The sequence below is a fragment of the Bacillus rossius genome (genome assembly GCF_032445375.1).
Source record: "Bacillus rossius redtenbacheri isolate Brsri chromosome 4 unlocalized genomic scaffold, Brsri_v3 Brsri_v3_scf4_1, whole genome shotgun sequence".
NCBI classification, from domain to species: Eukaryota; Metazoa; Arthropoda; class Insecta; order Phasmatodea; family Bacillidae; genus Bacillus; species Bacillus rossius.
In genome coordinates this window covers 9245954-9265641 of record NW_026962010.1, presented here as the reverse complement: position 1 = coordinate 9265641, position 19688 = coordinate 9245954, and the positions used below count along the sequence as shown (strand labels likewise).

Sequence of the window (19688 nt, the reverse complement as noted above, 5' to 3'; positions counted from 1 at the left end):
CGTCCGTAAACCGACTTTACAGACAACCAATATATATTTTTTTTTTTTTATATTCACACAGATGCTGATTCTTGGGTCCTAAGGCCCTTCTAAAACCGTTATGAGCCAATGCAGCACATGATTCATGTGTTATTCCATGCACATCAGGTTTAATGTTTCCTCTTTTAAAAAAAATTAACTTGTATTTGTTTAAAGTGCTAGTACAACCAACAGCATTAGATGTGTATAAACTTTTGGAATAATCCTTATTTATGATACGTACAATAGTGTGCAGTTACTTGCTTAAAACTAAAGTGCAACCAACATTACTGTGGTCTTCATGGCATTCTGCATGTCGTAATACTTCTAGTCTTGTCTTAAATACTTGAACACGATGCATTACACTCTCGAGTTCCCTGCCACTGGCTAGACTGAAGTTCACCATAGCCCGGTCTGTGATACGGGCCGGCTGCATACGCGCGGACACTAAAAAAGTTGGTCCTTTACTCCTAATAGCCGTAATGAACTTGCCATAGCTGATGTTTGTGCAACATGCGATGGCGCATCTTTTCCCCCCTTTGTATAGCTAACTGTATGCCATGGTACATCTGATGTTTACCGAGTTGAAGTAGACTTCATGGCACCATGCCCGACTTTTTTTTTGCGTGTGGCGATTTCGTGCTAGCCGAAATTTACAGACGTGCTATTCGAGACTGGGGCAGTAAAATTAGAATCACGCTAAATGAATTCACGCAATTTTGAAGATGTGGTAGGTGAAGGATTGGTGTAGTGTGATATATCGTCAATTTTTAACTTATAAAACACAATAAATATGTGCATTTTAAAATCAAATAAATTCAGCAAAATGTAAGACACCAAAATTAGTTATAATTGGAAAAGTGACAAAATAGGTGCGTCTTAAATCGAATAAATTTGGTTAATGTGAGATGTCTTCACAAGATGACACACCCTAGTTTCCTAGCCTAATATAGGCATGTCTTAAAATCGAAGTAAATTCACGTTTTATATGTTTTTTCTTGAAGCCAATAATGCTTCATGTTGCACATCGGTAACAAGAGTAAGTATATATTTTCCCACAACGCTTCAAAATCGGTTTCTAACTGTCGCCGAAGAATGACGAGATACTTATTAACTTGAGAAAACTATCGATTGCCATGTGAGTTCATAGTACGTAAAATTGTAATTAGCCCACCTTGCACGTCTATAGTAGAAATTAACATATTGCCAAGTTCTATAAACTTGTTATTGATTTCCACTGCAGATTAATCGTATCACGTTTATGCAGCCACCATTCAATACTCCGTTTCCTGAGCTTGAGAAGTAGCGAAGTGTTTGCGTGCTAGAATGGAGTGAATGGCCGTGCGGGAAGTGAGGACGGTGGTCGCAGAGCTGCAGGCGTGCCGGGCGCGAGTGATGTCTCTGCGGCTGCCCTCCGAGCCGGCAGACGCCAGCGAGGACGAGCACGAGCGCTTCCTGCAGTCGGTGCTGAACCTGGGGGCGGAGACCATGGTGACGGCCCTGGGGACGCTGCTCAGGCACCTGGACGCCGCGTGGCCCGCGCTCAGCCTCACCGCCGAGGCCAGCGCGCCCGTCCTGCTGCTCACCAACATGCTGCTGTGAGTGCTCACCCGTGCCCGGTTCGCCAACCACGCAAGGTGTCAATTGTCAGCAATGACATTTCAGAGTACTACGCAGGGCACAGTAATGCAACGGAATTATCGTTCAACCATGGGCGTCGCAAGGATATATATTTTTTTTTGGGGGGGGGGGGGGATGCAATTGATTTAGTTGTTGAGGAATATCCATCCCCTGGAGATAAAAAAAGCGGTGGGTTGGGGGGGGGGGGGAAATTTGGGGTATGAAGGTGCAAAAAGGTGGTTTTTAGGCATTTTTCTTTCCTAAATATGTATACTAATTATAGTTGGTTGCAATATATAATTTATTTTTTATAAAAAATATATTTTCAGAGAACAAAATTTGTAAAAAACACAGTGCTCACGTTACCACGATTGGACCAAATGCACCATGCGCAACATACGGGTTATATCACAGAAATCGTATTTTTAATATAACTACGAAACTAAATATATTATTGGAGGGGACGAAAATGAAGACTTATTATTGGGGGCGACGTCCTCCCCCCCAATTGCGACGCCCATGGTTCAACTTCCAACTTCCTTGCGTCGTTTTGGCTTGGGTTTATGACAGCCATATTTGAAGAGAGCATTTTATAGACACAGATGTAATGTGCACGGAAGCCCACGATGTTCTTTTAATTATATCTGAGGATTTTTTTAAAAATTAATATCCGAGGAAATTTTTAAATAAGGTTTGTTTGTGAATGAGAGAGAATGACGCTTGATCGCCACAGTGAGCTGGTGCGTCTGCCTCCGGAACGCTTCGCGCACTTTCAAACACCCTTTGCCACTGTGTCATCTGTGTGTGCTGAGCTGTAGACGTTTGCAATGTCGAAGAGAATTGGGTCACTCGCCGACTGTGAGGTGGTTCTCGAGTGCGAGAAGCTTGGCGGCAGCGGGGAATCGCGGCTCGATGCCAGCGTCGGGTGATGTGCCGCAGGTCGGACATAGTGACCATGGACGCGGAGACGTACGAGGCCTTGCAGGTGTTCAGCCACAAGATGCACCCCTCCTGCTTCAAGATGTGGTCCCCCAGCAGCGACAAGGAGGGCCTCAGTGTGTACGGCCTCTTCAACCGGTGCCGCTCCCGAGTCGGCAGCAACTTCATGAAGTACGTTACAAGTACTCATCATTTACATATCCTCGCAACTTACTTCTATAACTAGAGACAGGAAAAATTCGCGAATTCATTTCCCGACACGCTAAAATACAAATAGTTATACCTCAGTGCTGCCTCTGCTATTGGCTCACAACTCACCTGGATGACTCTGGGCCAATGAGAAACACCTGACCAAAGCTTTATCAAATCACAGGCTGCTACATTGGGACGTATCACAAGACAGCAGCCAATGAGTTGGTGACATTTGACCGATTGTACGTAGAACTATGGAGTTCATCCTGGAGGTCATTGAACCCGTGAATTTTTCCGGTCCCTATCTATAACTTATTGTTATTAGTTCATTTATTTATTTTGTTCCATGTATCCTTTTTTAAAGTCTAGTGTTCTGAACACATGTTATTTTTAACGTGAATTTGAAATATAAGTTTAGACAAAAACTTTTTGCCTTTGTTATTAAAATACAATGCAATACAAAATACATTACACTTAACAGACTGTTGATAAGAATTGTATAAATTAAGTCTTGGTTTCATAAAATAAATTTTAATACAAAGTAAAATAGTTGCAATTTTAACTTATGTAAAAAAAAAAACTTACAGATTTGCTTTTACACACTCTTTTGTTAGGTTTTCAATTGCTACTGAGCCAATGCAGATGAACAATGTAGACATCAATATTGGCTGCTGATTCAATAAATATTTAATACTGTAATCTTCACTAATAGCTAGAGCTGTCCTAATTCACAGTTTTTTGCAGATCACTGAAATACTGATATTGCCTTTGCTGTTATGCCAAATCTATTACCGATGCAGATGAAATGTACCATTTGATAAAATAAAGTTTGAGAAGTAATCAAAATGCCTCAGTTTGTTAGTGAATTAATTATACAAGAATGTGTGAACTAAAAGTCTTCATTACAAGAGATAAATTACTAATGTATCAATCTAAAAAAATGTTTACTCATTGCAAAAAAATAGTAAATCCTTAGCTTTGTAAAATGATTGTGTTTCTATTAAAACAATACCATCCTCAATTTTTTCGACTTCAAAAGTCACTAAAATTGCTTCATGTATTGGATAGTTCCTAGTGCAAATACTTAGCAGCATTTTTATAAATTAATTCAAAGTAAACATTTGCTCTTCATTTAACATCAGAATACTTATTTTAAAATTATGTATATTTTATAAACTGCAATCTACGGAAACAGAGTGTAGGGTGAGGTAAAGAACTCTTCTTTCCACCACTTATAAGACATGTAAAAGGCACTGTGGTTCCTTGTATCGTAACCAGCTACTATATTGTTATTGTCAAGCAGAACAGATGCAACTGGGTGGGTTGGCCCACGCTTGTACATCGGGCCCACCCCCCCGACCTTTTCTTGCCCTTTGAAGTTTAAACCAGCAGTAAACAAGGCTACATAAATTATAAAAGAGAAGGCCTGGTTCACTTAAACTTTTCCCCTTCCCTCAAAGTTTGCACTTTTTGCAGGTCATGTTCCATGTGCTGATTCAACAGCAAATTGTACTCATTACAAGCCGTCGTGAGACACGTGGACTTTTGTAGTTTTCCGGGCACTCTGGTTGTGAATTCATTGCAGACCGCTGGAAAATGCTAAGGGAGACAATCAAACAGGAAGCAAAGACTGTTTTGAACCCAAATACCTGATAACTAATTTTCTTTGCACATGGTTACAGCCATCAGAAAAGCATTTTTTCTCCTTCATTAAATTAATTTTTTTTTTCTTTTTAACACATAAAAAATTGATTTGTTTTTCTTTCTTCACTATGCATAACTCTACTCGCTCTACATGGAATGATTGTAAATTGCCAGTCATAAATTTAATGAGTGGCAGGAAATGCCAAAACAAACAATTTTTGTTAAGGAACTAATGTCCGGAAATGCAACCCTGCAAAGTTACAGGCACAAACTGTAGCACCCAAATATTAATTTTAATTTTAATTTTGCACGGACCAGAACAATATTCCATTGCCTGAGAGGAAGTGCGATTGCAACACAGTGACATTCAAATGCTTCGTGGAAGCAAGCAACGAGCCGGGTGCAGACGTTTAGAGTTAGCCAAATGCATTAGCAACTTGCAGTCTGATGTGCATCACCTTTCATGGTATGAAACTCCCAGTTTCAGGCAGATGATGGTTAAGCCATATGGAGACTTCCTATTCGGTATGAGTCTGTCATGGAAGAGTCCTTGGCAAATGCAACATAAGTGATACACTTGCTAATCCATCACACCCCGCCATCTTGTTCTTTCACTTTCATCTGTCCATCTACTTGCTGCCAACCATCAAACACAACTCACAAACAATCAACACTACACCAATTGCCCAAAGCTAAACACGTAAATATACCATTACCAAACAACATGCTGTGCTGTACACTAGACTGCTGGCTGCTAGTGCAATGGGCCAATGGAATAACTGCAGACGTCTGCGACCCACTCGTTACCCTTCTTCACATGGAGCATTTGCACGTCACTTTGCTGTGGTCACATCCTCTCAGCCAATTGACTAAAGCCCTGATGCATGCCAAATTGAGATTACCGCACTACTGCTCATGCTCGCAACTTTGCATCAAAAATTGCTTGTTTAGTCATTCCCTGCCACTCATTAAATTCTGCCTCGCAATTTCCGAAAAAACCCGCATGTCTGAAGCCTGACACGGTACCATAAACTAGGAGTAGCTGTAGTCATGATGTTCAAAGGACATTATGCTAAGGATAAGAATTTGAAGAGGCATTGAACTTTGAAATATTTTTGTTATTTAAATGAAAACATGAGCACTGCAAGCTAAATCATTTACTTTCTAATGAAGTCAATGATTTAGCTTGCAGTGCTCATGTTTTCGTTTAAATAACAAAAATATTTCAAAGTTCAATGCTTATTCAAATTCCTATCCTTAGCATAATGTGCTTTGAATGTCATAATTATAGCTACTCTTAGTTTATGGTAGGCTTCAGACATGCAGGTTTTTCGGAAATTGCGAGGCAGAATTTAATGAGTGGCAGGGAATGACTAAACAAGCAATTTTTGATGCAAAGTTACAAGCATGAGCAGTAGTGCGGTAATCTCAATTCGACGTGCATCAGGGCTTTAAACAATTGGCTGAGAGGATGTGACCACAGCAAAGCGACACACCGTGAAATTTGAAATATTAGTGCAGTGAACCTGCCGAGCACAAGTTACGAGTGCGAGTGAGGATGTGCGTGTGGTGGCAGGGTGATGTTCCTGCACCCGACGCGCGACGTGGGCGTGCTGAATGGCCGCCTGGACGTGGTGCAGTTCTGCATGCAGCCCAGGAGCGACGAGGTCGTCAAGAACATGACCCAGTGCCTGAAGCACGTCAGGAGCGTCGCCGTGAGTTCCCGTGGCCATTCAGCAGCTGCTCGTCTCATTTCCTTTTCATTACTTCTGTTTGACTGTTCGCACTTGTGACAGCATTGGAAACTATACCAGCAATACAATATATTCCTATAACAATGAATGTACAGCAATGACCCATAAATAGAGACCTGCAAAATTCGCAGATTCATTGACCTCTAGGATAGACTCCACAGTCCTTTAAATATTCGCGGAAATGACACCTGTTCATTGGCTACTGACGCGTGAGACGTCTCGACTAGGCTGTCCGTAATTCGGCACTTTCTTGGTTTAGTTTTTCCCATTGGCTCACAATTCCCCGGATAAAGTGTGGGCCAATCGCAGAAGCGGTACGAAGGTAAAGTTGTTTTGATGCTAGCCTATCGCGAAATGAATCCGTGAATTTTGCATGTCTCTACCCATAAATAATAATAATGACAATAACAAAAAACATAACAAAAAAATAACAAAACCCAACATCATGTTCCTCATCATTTGGTTCGTTGTTTGCTTAATTTTTTATTCAAGGCAGTCATTATCAAAAATTTTGAGTGTCATCCTAAATAACAATTGTTACGGGGGCCCAAAGTGACCATCTCTATGGTTTGGTAATATTTCAATAGTTAAAATATTACCAAACTTGTTATTCTTGTTTCCCAAGAACAGAGTTGTGACCTTCAGGAAATAATTTGCGTTATGATCCTGGTTTCGTTGTAGGAATTTCTTAACCAAGAGTCATCTATGCACTACATACACTGACGTCGTCCGGGCCTGCGGCCCCTTTGAGCCCGATATGACACCGCCCAACCACCGTTTCAGTTCAAACCTCCCGCTCGTGCGTGCGTGTGTGTGTTTCCAGCCCGGCAAGAGGGCGCCTAGCTGCAGTGCGCCGCACCCCTAATTTGCTACGTTTTAATATTATTTGTAAACCCTTTTTTGTTTTTATTCATCTTTTCCCCAGTGTTGTGCAATTTACTTGTGTTTTCTTTAATTTAAATATGTTACTTGAAATAACCACAGACGTTGCCCGGGCGGACCCGAACAGGCACGGACTTGGACGAGGGTAGGAATGTTTTTATATAAATTATCATTAATTAAGTAGATATTAACAAACTTTAAACTGTCAGTAATTTTTATATATTTTTTAATGTTGATCTGTAATTTGCTTAACTTTCGCCGGGGCACGGAATCGTAGGATATAGTAACGGTAATTGTGTTGGAGCGAAGGGCGCCATGTTGCCACCTGCGAGCGATGAGCTCAGCCCAGTCCATCTTCATCACTGACCGAGAGCAGACGCGCCAGCACCCCGGGGACCTCAACCATTGTTCATCACTGACCAAGTAATTTCTGTATCGTTAATTCTTTCTAAATCGCTTTCGTTCGTCATCCTCGGGGCAGCTCTCGGTCAGCGGGCTGTTTAATTAATTAATTGTCTCAGTCGAGTTTTCAGCAATCGTGTAATAAGTAAACTTTGCAGCATGGCCACGTGTGTGGACCATGCCCTCACCTAAACCGATTCGTGCCTCAGGCTTTTTAACCGTGTAATGTGTAACGTGTAACGGGCGTGTAGAGAGACGTGTTAGTGAAATTAAATCTGGAGAATAAATATAAAGTGAGTACTTATTTAATCACGTGGTGAGTGAGTCTAGGAGTGTGGCGTGCCCGACGCCTAGAGCGGGCCAGGTCTGGGTAGCTAGGATAGAAAGGGCTGGTAACTCGTCCCCACTTGGGCTACGTCACGCCCTGAGTGAGAGACTCCGCCGGGTCCACGTGCCCTTCCACGTGGTGGCGCCCATAGTTAACATCTCGAAATCACCGGCAATGCGCGATCAGCCCGCAAATGGCGCCCAAGAGCGTGGGGCGAGTTACATCTTCCGCGAAAACCAGACCTGTACGAGCGTGTGAGATAGGCGGTTGTTACGCGGAGCGCGCGGAACTAAAGTTCGCGCTGGAACTATTGTTCGCGCGGAGCGCATAGCGGGACTCTGGCGCGCCAGCCACGTGATCAGCCAAGCGCACGCTTCCAGGAATCCGCGCACAAACAACGGACTCCGAGCGCAGTAAGTAACACAGTGCTGATGTGTTCGTGAGGACGGTTCGCGTGTAGAGTACCACGTGCGTAGACATGCATCCGTATCCGGACGAGTGTATCGGGTGTTATTTCCCCTGCCCGAGTTGGGACTTATATGGCAGGACCGCCGCCGGATATGAGTGTGGCTACTGCACGGAGTACCGCGTACACGGCGTGACGAAGTGTGGAGCTAGGTCGTGTCCTGGAGATAGTAGCGAGGGATTCCGCTGCCAGGAATGTACCGGCCTGTGGCATCGTGGCTGTATCGGCGAACGTGAATGGACCATGCTGCGCAAGTTTTTTGCCTTTACGTGCACACGATGTACCGCCTGCCCAGTCACCCAGGCGCAGTACGAGGCAGAGACGCCGGAAGATTCTCCACGACACGCCTCGACGCTTCCCGAAACGCCGACGCCGCTCACGCCGACACCACTCACGCCGGAAAAGACGCCGCTCACGCCGAAGCCAACCACGCCGAAAAAGATTCTGCTCGACTCGCCGACGCCGCCCGTGCCAAGGACGCCGCCCGTTGCCGGAACGTCACCGCAGCACCAAGCCGACTCCTCACGCACGACGCCGACACCAGCACCACGAAGGTACGTCCTGACGTCACCCGCACCGCCACGTGTTACGTTACCGACGCCTACCGCTCTGACAAAGACGCCCGTCGTCCTGACGCCCGTCGTCCCGACGCCGACGCCCGTCGTCACGACGCCGACGCCCGCCGTGCCGACGCTCATCGACTTGACGGCTCCCGACACAAGTCCGATTCCGCCGCCGTCTGCCACACTGCGTTTGGTCGACCCGACGCCACTTATCCCGACTCCGACAATTCCGCTACCGCCACCTCCTGTCCTGGAGCCGCCAACCCCGGCACCTCTCGTCGACCTGACGTCTCCCGACGCTGGTCCTAGCGCATCCTCGCCAGCAAGACCTCGTTTCGCCGACCTGACGCCACTCATCCCGACTATGATGACGCTTGACTCGCCGAAGCCAACCGAGCGACGCACGACGACGACCGTCCCGCCGCAGTCTGCGACGCCGTCCAGCACCCGCCTCGTGTCGGAGACACCTCCCGACGCCGGAATGACCTCGCCACCGCACCGAACCGCCGTCCCGACGCCACCAAGGTCATTTCCGGCGAAACCCGCCTCGTCTCCGCCACACGACTCGCCACGGACGCCACCAGACTCGACGCCGACGCTTCGTGTCACCATGTCGCCACCACCTGGCTTCGACGTCATCATGCCGTCGTCACCGCCACCAGAGTGCGCAGTCGCAAACAGGACGCTTTGCGACACGATGTCCAGGGCCCTGACGCCGAGACGCCTGAGCGCCGCCCCGCCGCCTGGGTTCGCTCCTCTGTGCCCACCCGGATTTGCCCCGCTGTGCCCGCCTGGCTTCGAAGCACAGCCGGTTGTACCTGCCCGAGTGAGACAGACGCGCGCGACGCCGACGCTGACGCCGCCTACATGCCCACCTGACGCGACGCCAGGAACGACCGAGACGCCACGACGCCCGATTCCGACGCCGATCGCCGCAGTACCGGAACACCGGTCAAGTGCCCTGCCGCCCGAGACGCCACCAAAATGTCGCAAGTTGGCAACATTGGGACGCCGCACCGTGAAGAGTCGCCTGAGCTCCCTGCGTCCGCCTGTCGCGATGCAGGTCGACGCCACGACGCCTGGACGCCCGACCGTCCCACCACCGAACGTGACCATCACCCGGACTTCGACACCTGTCACCCGTCTGTCACGACGGGCAGCGAAGCGCCCGCCTGTCAGCAAGGCTGAGCCGGGCCGTGCCGAGCGCCGCCCGCGCTTGCTGCCCGCCTGCCACGAGCCGCCTGACCTTGGTCGCCGCCGCCCCTGCCGGCCGGCGCCCTGGCCACCACCGCGCTGTCGCACGCAGCAGCCGCAGCAGCCGCAGCAGCCGCCGCAGCCACAGCTGACGCAGATTTGGGGCTCGGGACAACTGGTGGGTCTCCACCCACAAGGTTAGTCAGCCAGCGCCCATTCTGTCCGTGTGTATCGTCCCCCATAGTGTAAATATTGTTCAACTGTCATTTTGAAAACATTGCTCGTCCGTCCGTCATGTCAACATTGCCACCTGCCCGCAAAAACGTAAACATCAACATTGCCACGTGGGAGTGCGCGACGTAAACAGTACAGGCAACGCCCCCCATCCATCTGTCAAACGGCGCTGTCATATCGGCCTACTTTCGGAGGGGGCAATTGACGTCGTCCGGGCCTGCGGCCCCTTTGAGCCCGATATGACACCGCCCAACCACCGTTTCAGTTCAAACCTCCCGCTCGTGCGTGCGTGTGTGTGTTTCCAGCCCGGCAAGAGGGCGCCTAGCTGCAGTGCGCCGCACCCCTAATTTGCTACGTTTTAATATTATTTGTAAACCCTTTTTTGTTTTTATTCATCTTTTCCCCAGTGTTGTGCAATTTACTTGTGTTTTCTTTAATTTAAATATGTTACTTGAAATAACCACAGACGTTGCCCGGGCGGACCCGAACAGGCACGGACTTGGACGAGGGTAGGAATGTTTTTATATAAATTATCATTAATTAAGTAGATATTAACAAACTTTAAACTGTCAGTAATTTTTATATATTTTTTAATGTTGATCTGTAATTTGCTTAACTTTCGCCGGGGCACGGAATCGTAGGATATAGTAACGGTAATTGTGTTGGAGCGAAGGGCGCCATGTTGCCACCTGCGAGCGATGAGCTCAGCCCAGTCCATCTTCATCACTGACCGAGAGCAGACGCGCCAGCACCCCGGGGACCTCAACCATTGTTCATCACTGACCAAGTAATTTCTGTATCGTTAATTCTTTCTAAATCGCTTTCGTTCGTCATCCTCGGGGCAGCTCTCGGTCAGCGGGCTGTTTAATTAATTAATTGTCTCAGTCGAGTTTTCAGCAATCGTGTAATAAGTAAACTTTGCAGCATGGCCACGTGTGTGGACCATGCCCTCACCTAAACCGATTCGTGCCTCAGGCTTTTTAACCGTGTAATGTGTAACGTGTAACGGGCGTGTAGAGAGACGTGTTAGTGAAATTAAATCTGGAGAATAAATATAAAGTGAGTACTTATTTAATCACGTGGTGAGTGAGTCTAGGAGTGTGGCGTGCCCGACGCCTAGAGCGGGCCAGGTCTGGGTAGCTAGGATAGAAAGGGCTGGTAACTCGTCCCCACTTGGGCTACGTCACGCCCTGAGTGAGAGACTCCGCCGGGTCCACGTGCCCTTCCACGTGGTGGCGCCCATAGTTAACATCTCGAAATCACCGGCAATGCGCGATCAGCCCGCAACACATATATATTTTTTGTGTGAATTTTTTACTTCTCCCTGAGATTTTATTGTGGCTATCAGTGTTCTTTTAAAATTTAATTATAAAGAAATCATACTCATTAAGGAAATTATATAATGGCTATGCTGGAAGGGTCCTTCACAAAATCCTGGCTACACGGCCTTGTTTGCATGTGCAGTTGAGTGGGGTGCTCGACTTTCAGAGTGACACCGTGGAAAACTGAACTGGCCCTGTTTGAAGTGTCGGACTGTTGTGTTGTACTGGCACATAGAGCACACATTTGTGCAGCAGCGCTGAACACTCTGAGGTGCTCATCCTGACACTGCACTTCTTACACCAAAAATATTTTGTGCAAGTTGCGTAATTTTGCCTTATTCCTACGTGCATTATAATGATCACATTAAGCCAATCTGCACAGAAACTATCTTTGTTGTGTCCCCACATAATATTTTGCAGTCCCAAGGAAGTATTCCATAATTTTCTGGTGAGATGATAAGCAAATAGCTGAGTGCGTGAAATCATACCAGAACTGTTTGGCTACTGTACTTGATACATATATGATTGACCAAGTCAATAAAAAGGTACAATTATACAAATTTCCTAGTGAACTGTTATGGTTTTTTTCTTTTTCCACAGAAAATTGTGACAATACTGTCGAAACAAAATTCACCAGTACGTGATTGGAAAATTCTGCACAGAGTAAGTTTTTGGTTGAAATGTTGAAATATAAAATGAATTTAATTATTTTAAATAAAACTTCTTAATGTTGTTTGTAGTTAACTTTTTTTAAAGAACTTTAAAATCTAATTACAGTTAAAAACTCTTAAATATATTTTAATCAATTATATAAACTCATAATTCATAAATGATTCTTACTAACCGTAAAATGACTTAAAATTGTGATATTGCTTGTGTTTGTATTTGTGTATTGTTGTTTCTTGCATCTAGTACTATACATATTGCATGATTAAGTCAGTTTATCATTGATAAAATCGGAGAAACAAATTTGCTCTTTCATATAAGACAGTAGGTGACTTGTTCTTGAACATGGAAGTATTCTTGGAAGTATGCTTATTCATTACATGCAATCTGAAAGTTTTTGGGTGGCATGTTTGTACATGCACATATGTATGAGTGCATCTATTGGGGTTATCCTATAACAAGTACCAAGTGTCCAAGGTTGGAGCAAATTTGAGCAAGAAAATATTTTTTTTAACTGCTTACCTATGTTTTTCACATTCTCCAATGAGAAACTAGAGTTTTACACCTGAAGTTAATGGTCTGCGGCATCACCCTCATTCAAACTACTTGCTAGAGTGACATAAGTTAAAAGTAATATATGATACAACCCATTGGGCCATTGCATAAGACAAGTATGTAGCAGCTTTAAGCCCTTCTTGCATTCATGTAAATGTCTGGAAAAAAAGGTGTCACATTAGATAAATATTTTAAACTAGAATATATAAAAATATTTTTATAATCAAAGATGTTTTTATGTAGGGCATGTGTTTCTAAGCTCATTTTGGTAATAAAAAATGCAGTTGAGGAAGTATTGTGAAATGTGTATGTTGGTTGTGTGTGCAGACAATCTACCATTTAGTGCTTCTTCATGAACTTTGCTCAAGATACAAGGATGAGGCGGCACTCTTCACTAAGGTAGTGGATCTAATAAAAAAAACAATGTACAGTCAAATAATAATACAAACCTGAAAGGATCTTTTTTTTTTTTTTCACTTTGCAAAAACAAGGTTTTTTTTAACTAAACTATTACAAAATTTAATCACAATTTTTATATAATTTCTTAATCAAAGCCAAACAAAGTTAAACATATTTTCTTCATTTAGTGCATGCATAATTTATGAATTAATTTTATAAACCATTGTAAACATTCAGAGTATTTACATGTTTTTAATTATGTTTAATTTGCAGATATTTGTTTCTAAATATTAATTTTAATTATTGTAATGTTAAATACTAAAGTTATCCGAGCTGTCCTTCATTAGGAGTATTATCTAACCTTTATTTACAGTTTAATTTCTCCTAGTTTGTTAATTTTATTTATTTTTATAATTGAATAATTAATTCCTTTTTGTACTGAGTCTGCACTAGGCACACATTCTTCATAAATATACACCTGAACACAGTTTGCCGGGTAGAAATTATTTCATCCAGTATTTCTCATAATAATGTTTCTGGTGCCTTCCTCAGTTTGGATGGGAAGTTTCTGGTAATAATGCAGTTTAAGTAATTGAACGAAAGAGTCACTTGCTATAAGTACATCGTGCAAGACGTCTCCTGTGTGTGGAGCGGTCTCGATTCCCACGGGACCCCACACAGGATTCAAGAAGACCTTGCGACGACCGCGTATTACTTAGTGGTCTTTCATATCAGTTAAATTCAGGACGTCTGACATTTGTAACGTCAGATATAGGGTGTAATGTCGGGTAGTTCTGTTATCTCAATCTGTAAGCTTCGACCGTTTCGGTGATGACGCCCTGCACCTTGATCCTAGAGATTGTCTTTGGTGAGAGAGTACCAAAATATTAGCAGTTTTCAGCATCTCAGAGGAGCTGCTGTAGCCGAGTTCCTGACATCTGCGTTAGTAGCTTTAGTTCATTCCCTATCGCTATAGCTGATGTTTCCTGGAGGAGACTATGCTGTTCACCCATGCTGCTCGTCCTGCAGACAAAGATTTCGTAGCTCTACTGAACCCTCAGTATTTTACAACATATTAGTGTGGTGAAAGTGATTTTGAGTGTTGGTACATACAATGATATAACCCAGAAATTCACATTTTAAATCTTGAAATACTACCAAGTATTCTAGGGTAGTTCAGTTCAATATTATATTTTACAAAAACTAAAATTTGTACCGTTTGCAGAAATCTATTTAAATAGGTTGCTATTGGAACTGAATATTTTTAATATTGTACTAAACTATATGTGCTTATCCACTTTGAACTGTCAAAAGTAAATTAATAATTGTTTTAATTGGGATTCTTATTTAGTGGGTTTGTGTGTGTTCATAATGCAATATTTTCATTAGTTTTGTATACACTACACTCACTATACCAAATTTCATTTCGTCACTTGATCACCACTATACATTCTGTGTGGCTGGTTCAGGCACATTATTAAGAGAATTTGCTTTTAGCATGGGCAATGCCACCAGTTGTGCACACCATATATTTTGATATTATGTCGTGACCATTTATTTTTTCTTGTATATTTTTGTAACATGCATATTAACAGTTATACAACTTTTTCGTAGGCTTGACACACATACAATCTCAGTAAAACAATCAAAATGTAATGCACAGGATAACGGACATACAGTTAGACACCACAAACAGAGTATTTTTATACGACATTGATGAAAATGAAAATAACTACACCTATTCAATATTGCAGTAAACTGTACGTTAATAAGTAGAGTCCCGTAAAAATGGTTTTATTTTTCCTTAAATTTCGTTTTGAAAAAATCAAATTTCGGTTTTATTTCGCTGTTTTGGTTTTTCATGTTTACTTTAACTTTTGAGAATGGTTTTATGACCTACAAGTTTTGCTTGGCTAAATAATAGTGGCACGGCGTATACTCGTATACTGCACTCTAAAGTCAACACTATTGGCAAATAAAAATTGTAGGCTTGAAACAGCTCGGCACGGCCCGGTGCCGCCTAGCGCGCTGCCTCGGCACGGCCCGGTGTCGCCTAGCGCGCTGCCTCGGCACGGCCCGGTGTCGCCTAGCGCGCTGCCTCGGCACAAAATGTCTCAACTTAGTATTCTTTTAATATTTCTTGCTGCTGTTCTTTGTCCCGTTGACGCCGTATTCACTTGCTCTGCGGTCGTATTGCATTTGCTGAGAAGTGTAGTTACGGCAGTTAAAGGTCACTGATTTTGCTTATCAATCGGCGTAGTGCCATGTGTTCATGTTTACGAGTGGTAGAGATGTAAAAGTAACGAAAAAAAGTGTACCCGTATGTATTCGTTACTATAACAATTAGTACTCGTTACTATCGTGTCGCTACGTTACTCGTTACTTCTGATACCGCATAACATGCAATGTTATGTTGCAGCAACGAATCGAGTCGTATTTCGTACGCGTACAGTATGACGACACGTAAATAATAATAAATAGAATATAAACAATTAACAATATTTGATAATTAACAGTTTTTGTTAACCAAGAAACAATTAAATCTCATTAGAGCGGTTTTATTATATTATCTCTTTTAAGATAAAAACCAAAAAAACACGTGAAAATACGCGATAATAAAGAACAAAAACATACATATTTCTAATTTGTAAAAAATACTTTCTTATAAACAGTAAAAAACTTGGACGACAAATTTCCATATTATACTTTAACAAACATCGTTCTTTGTAACGTAAATTCATCGAATATGCGCGCGCATGCGTAAAACATACGAAAAATGCGAGTAACGAAATCCAGCCGTGTGTAACGTTTCGTTACTCGATACTAGATGGCGCACCCGTTACTCAGTCAGTACCGAATACATACGGTTTGCTACACCTACAGCTCTAACGAGTAGGTTGCCAAGCCAGTCAAACGTAGTTGAAAGCATGAGGTTGTTAACTGTTCAACATGAAAGGAAGAATTAAAATTTTATATTTCTCTACAAGATTAATGTGTAAATACAGCGGGTTGAAAATCATGGCAGCTATATTGTGTTGAAAACATCGCCGGTATTTTTTATTAACTTTGTGTTGATGCTCAGGTACATTTTTCTCTTTTTAATTAGTTTATGATTGCAATTACTGCTTTCGTTTCAAATTGTCATGATTACGTGACGGGAATACTTTAAATCATTATTTACTTTCATTACTACAAAGCGGCCATGTTGGAACTTAGAAAAATGGCGATGTGCCGTCAACGTCGTGTTTACTTGTTTTTCGCGATGTCTTGCATGGGTGGTCTAATTCATTATTATCAGTTTTATTTCTCGATGCTGTGCGATTTCGGTGTTTTGTCGCGAATTAAGGTAAATTGCGGTGTTATATCGCGATTCGCGAAATTTCCGTGTCTCTATTAATAAGTTGTGTAAATTAATTCCAGATTGCATCATTTGAAATGAAGGCGTTGAGGAAAGTGTCCTGGTGCATTACGAGAATTATTGACTTCCCAGACTCTGAGAAGCAGAAGCGGCTGACGATTCAGCTGGGCATTGACAGTGAACTGGACCGGAGTGAGTGATAGTTAGAGACAAGGTTCTATGCTTTTATTTTTAGTCCAATTTCTTTTTATTTTTTTATTTTTATTAATTTGTTACATGCCTACCAACGGCATAAGGCCATGGGTGGTAGGCACGATAAACATAAAAAAATACATAAACAAAACAAATACATGAAACAAAATGAATAACATTGAGGACAATACTATAATAACACATACACAAGACAATACAGCAAGCAACTAACATATAAACAAGAACAAGTTTCATAATTCTATAACAACAGTAATGATAATCCAGAACCTGATTATAAAAAAAAAAATTAAATATGGTAGCATCATTAACCTTAAACATATTCAAATTAAATTAAGTTAAGAAAAATTGTTTTATATTTAAATTATTTTTTGATAGAGAGACATAGCATCAATGTTTATTCAAATTTGATATAATTCTGTATAATATATCATTTGATTTGCCTAAGGAGCATAATAAAGGTGTCTGTCGACTGTTATAGGTAGGTACTTTAATCCCAGTATTATCTAGAATATAATTGCATTTTGTTTTATTGGTATAACAGTTATAGATAAAAAGGGCATCTAATAGCTCTCTTCTAGAGCTAAAGATCTGAGAGAGGATAGACTATTAGAATTGTTGGTAATGTTGGTCTTTTGATTAATGATATTGATTAATTTATTTTGTAATTTATCTAGTTTTTCACTATCTGTTTTTGTGATATTGTTCCAGACCACGGAGGCATACTCAATCTTGGATCTTACTAAAGCTAAATATAAACTAACAATAGAATCTAAATTAGTGGCATTGAAGGTAATATATTTAATCAACGCTAACAATCTATTACATTGCGATCGAAGAGATTCAATATGGTTATGAAAGTACAATTTATTATCAAGTAAGACACCTAAATCTCTAACACAAACTGACTTTAAGATAACATGATTACCAAGTTTATAATCAAAAGCAATGATATGATGTTTTCTGGAGAAGGTTATAGATGTAGTTTTCTCATAATTAAGGTCAACAAGATTTCTTTTACACCAATCGAAAACTGATGAGATGTCATTTTGAAGAAGTTTACAGTCTAGATGAAGAGAAATTTTTCTGTAAATCTTAAGATCATCAGCAAAAAGTAGGTAATTAGAGAATTGTAATACTTTGGTAATGTCATCTATAAAAATGTTAAATAGAAGAGGGGATAATGTTCCACCCTGGGGTACACCAGAACTAACTATATGTAGATCAGATTTAATATTATTAATTGAAACATAAAAGATTCTATCTAATAAATAGCTATTGAACCACTTTAGATATTTATCGCTTAATCCTATATTTGATAATTTTGTTAGTAAAATACAGTGATTAACAGTGTCAAAAGCCTTGGCTAAGTCAAAGTAACATGCGTCAACTTGACCCCGCGTTATTACTTCTGAATAGATCGGGTTAACAAAACTAATTAAATTAGTAGTAGTAGATTTCCCCTTTCTAAACCCATGTTGACAGTCGGAGAGTCTATTTTTAAGATTGAATTCAAGATCCTTACATATAATTTTGTCAAATACTTTAGCAAATCCATTTAAAAGTGATATCGGTTTGTAGTTTGCAACATTAAGTTTACTATTTTTCTTATGTACAGGAATAACTTTTGCAATTTTCCATTGTTTGGGGTAAATTCCGCTATTTATACTAGTATTGAAAATAAAGTTAAGTATAGGGGCCAGAATAACAGCACATCCTTTTATAATAAAATTTGGAATACCATCAGGCCCAGTTGACAAGTGGATTTCAATGATTTAATTCCCCAAAGTACAAGGCTCTCAGATATGGCAGTCATAGGAATAGAGCACTTACTGTTTTCAGAAATTGAGTACTTAAAATTATTTGTAGGAGTTACATAAATACACCTATCCCTCACTTAGCACGTCTTCAGATTGCGCGGATTTATTTAGCGCGATGTGAATTTTACTGCATCAGTCTTGAATAGCACGTCTGTAAATTTCAGTTAGCATGAAATCTCGGCAGGCAAAAAAAAAAAATAGTCGAGCACGACGCCACGAATTCAACTTCTGTAAACAACAGATTTGCCGTGGGATACAGTTAGTCAAACAAGGGGGAATAGATCCGCGCGCAGGTCTGTCTACGCTATCGGCTGTTGTACAAACATCAGCTATGGCAAGTGAAAGTGCGGCTATGGAGTGTAAAGGACCAAATGTTTTTACGTCCGCGCGTATGCCACCGTGCCGTACTGTTGTCGCCTGGCCACAAACCGGGCCGTGAACTTAGTCTAGCCAGTGGCAGTCTGCCCATTCGGCTGCCGGTAACTGTACGTGCTTGATCACTCATACTGCATCGTGTTCAAGTATTTGAGACAAAACTAGAAGTATTACGGCGCGTAGATTGTCATGAATGCCGTGCTTATGTTGGTCACACTTTAGTTTTAAGGAAGTCAACTGTGCGCACAATCGTACGAAATAAGGACTCTTACCAAAAGTTTATGTATATGTAAGTCTGATGTTGTTGGTTGTACTAACGGTAATATATTTGACATTGGATACCGGAACAGAAATGAACAAATAGGTTCACGTGGAAAAGGTTGTTAAATGAACGCCTGACAGGATTGGTGTGATACGCAAATAAGCACTTCAATTTTTTGAAAAATAAAAATGTTATTATCCGGACAGTAACATCGGTTTCACTGTCAGTAAAGATTGGTTTGGAAAGGTACGCGACGTGTGTTGAAGGTCACGCCCGGGCGGGCAAGTCAGCCAGCCGACTGACGATAAAGTACATAACTACGTATCTCCAGTTACACGGTGTCGTATTTGTCATACAAAGTGCGATGCGAGGCATATAAAGATAAATGGTGAGACATATTTATAGTTGAGCTTTATTCAGCACATTTGTATTACGTAAAGTATATTTTCCTACACAATTTTGGAACACATTAAATAAATTAGCCT

The 19688-nt window shown here is 41.9% G+C and overlaps 1 protein-coding gene across 1 annotated transcript in view; it reads left to right on the top strand.

Moving 5' to 3' along the window:
• Positions 1 to 19688, top strand: part of LOC134541686 (mutS protein homolog 5-like) — a 53113-nt gene that overhangs the window by 7258 nt on the left and 26167 nt on the right. The window contains exons 5-10 of the mRNA XM_063385302.1: positions 1388 to 1616; positions 2578 to 2748; positions 5990 to 6128; positions 12159 to 12221; positions 13107 to 13178; positions 16599 to 16728. Coding sequence (XP_063241372.1) covers positions 1388 to 1616; positions 2578 to 2748; positions 5990 to 6128; positions 12159 to 12221; positions 13107 to 13178; positions 16599 to 16728 — 804 coding nt within the window. The remainder of the gene's footprint in view (positions 1 to 1387; positions 1617 to 2577; positions 2749 to 5989; positions 6129 to 12158; positions 12222 to 13106; positions 13179 to 16598; positions 16729 to 19688) is intronic.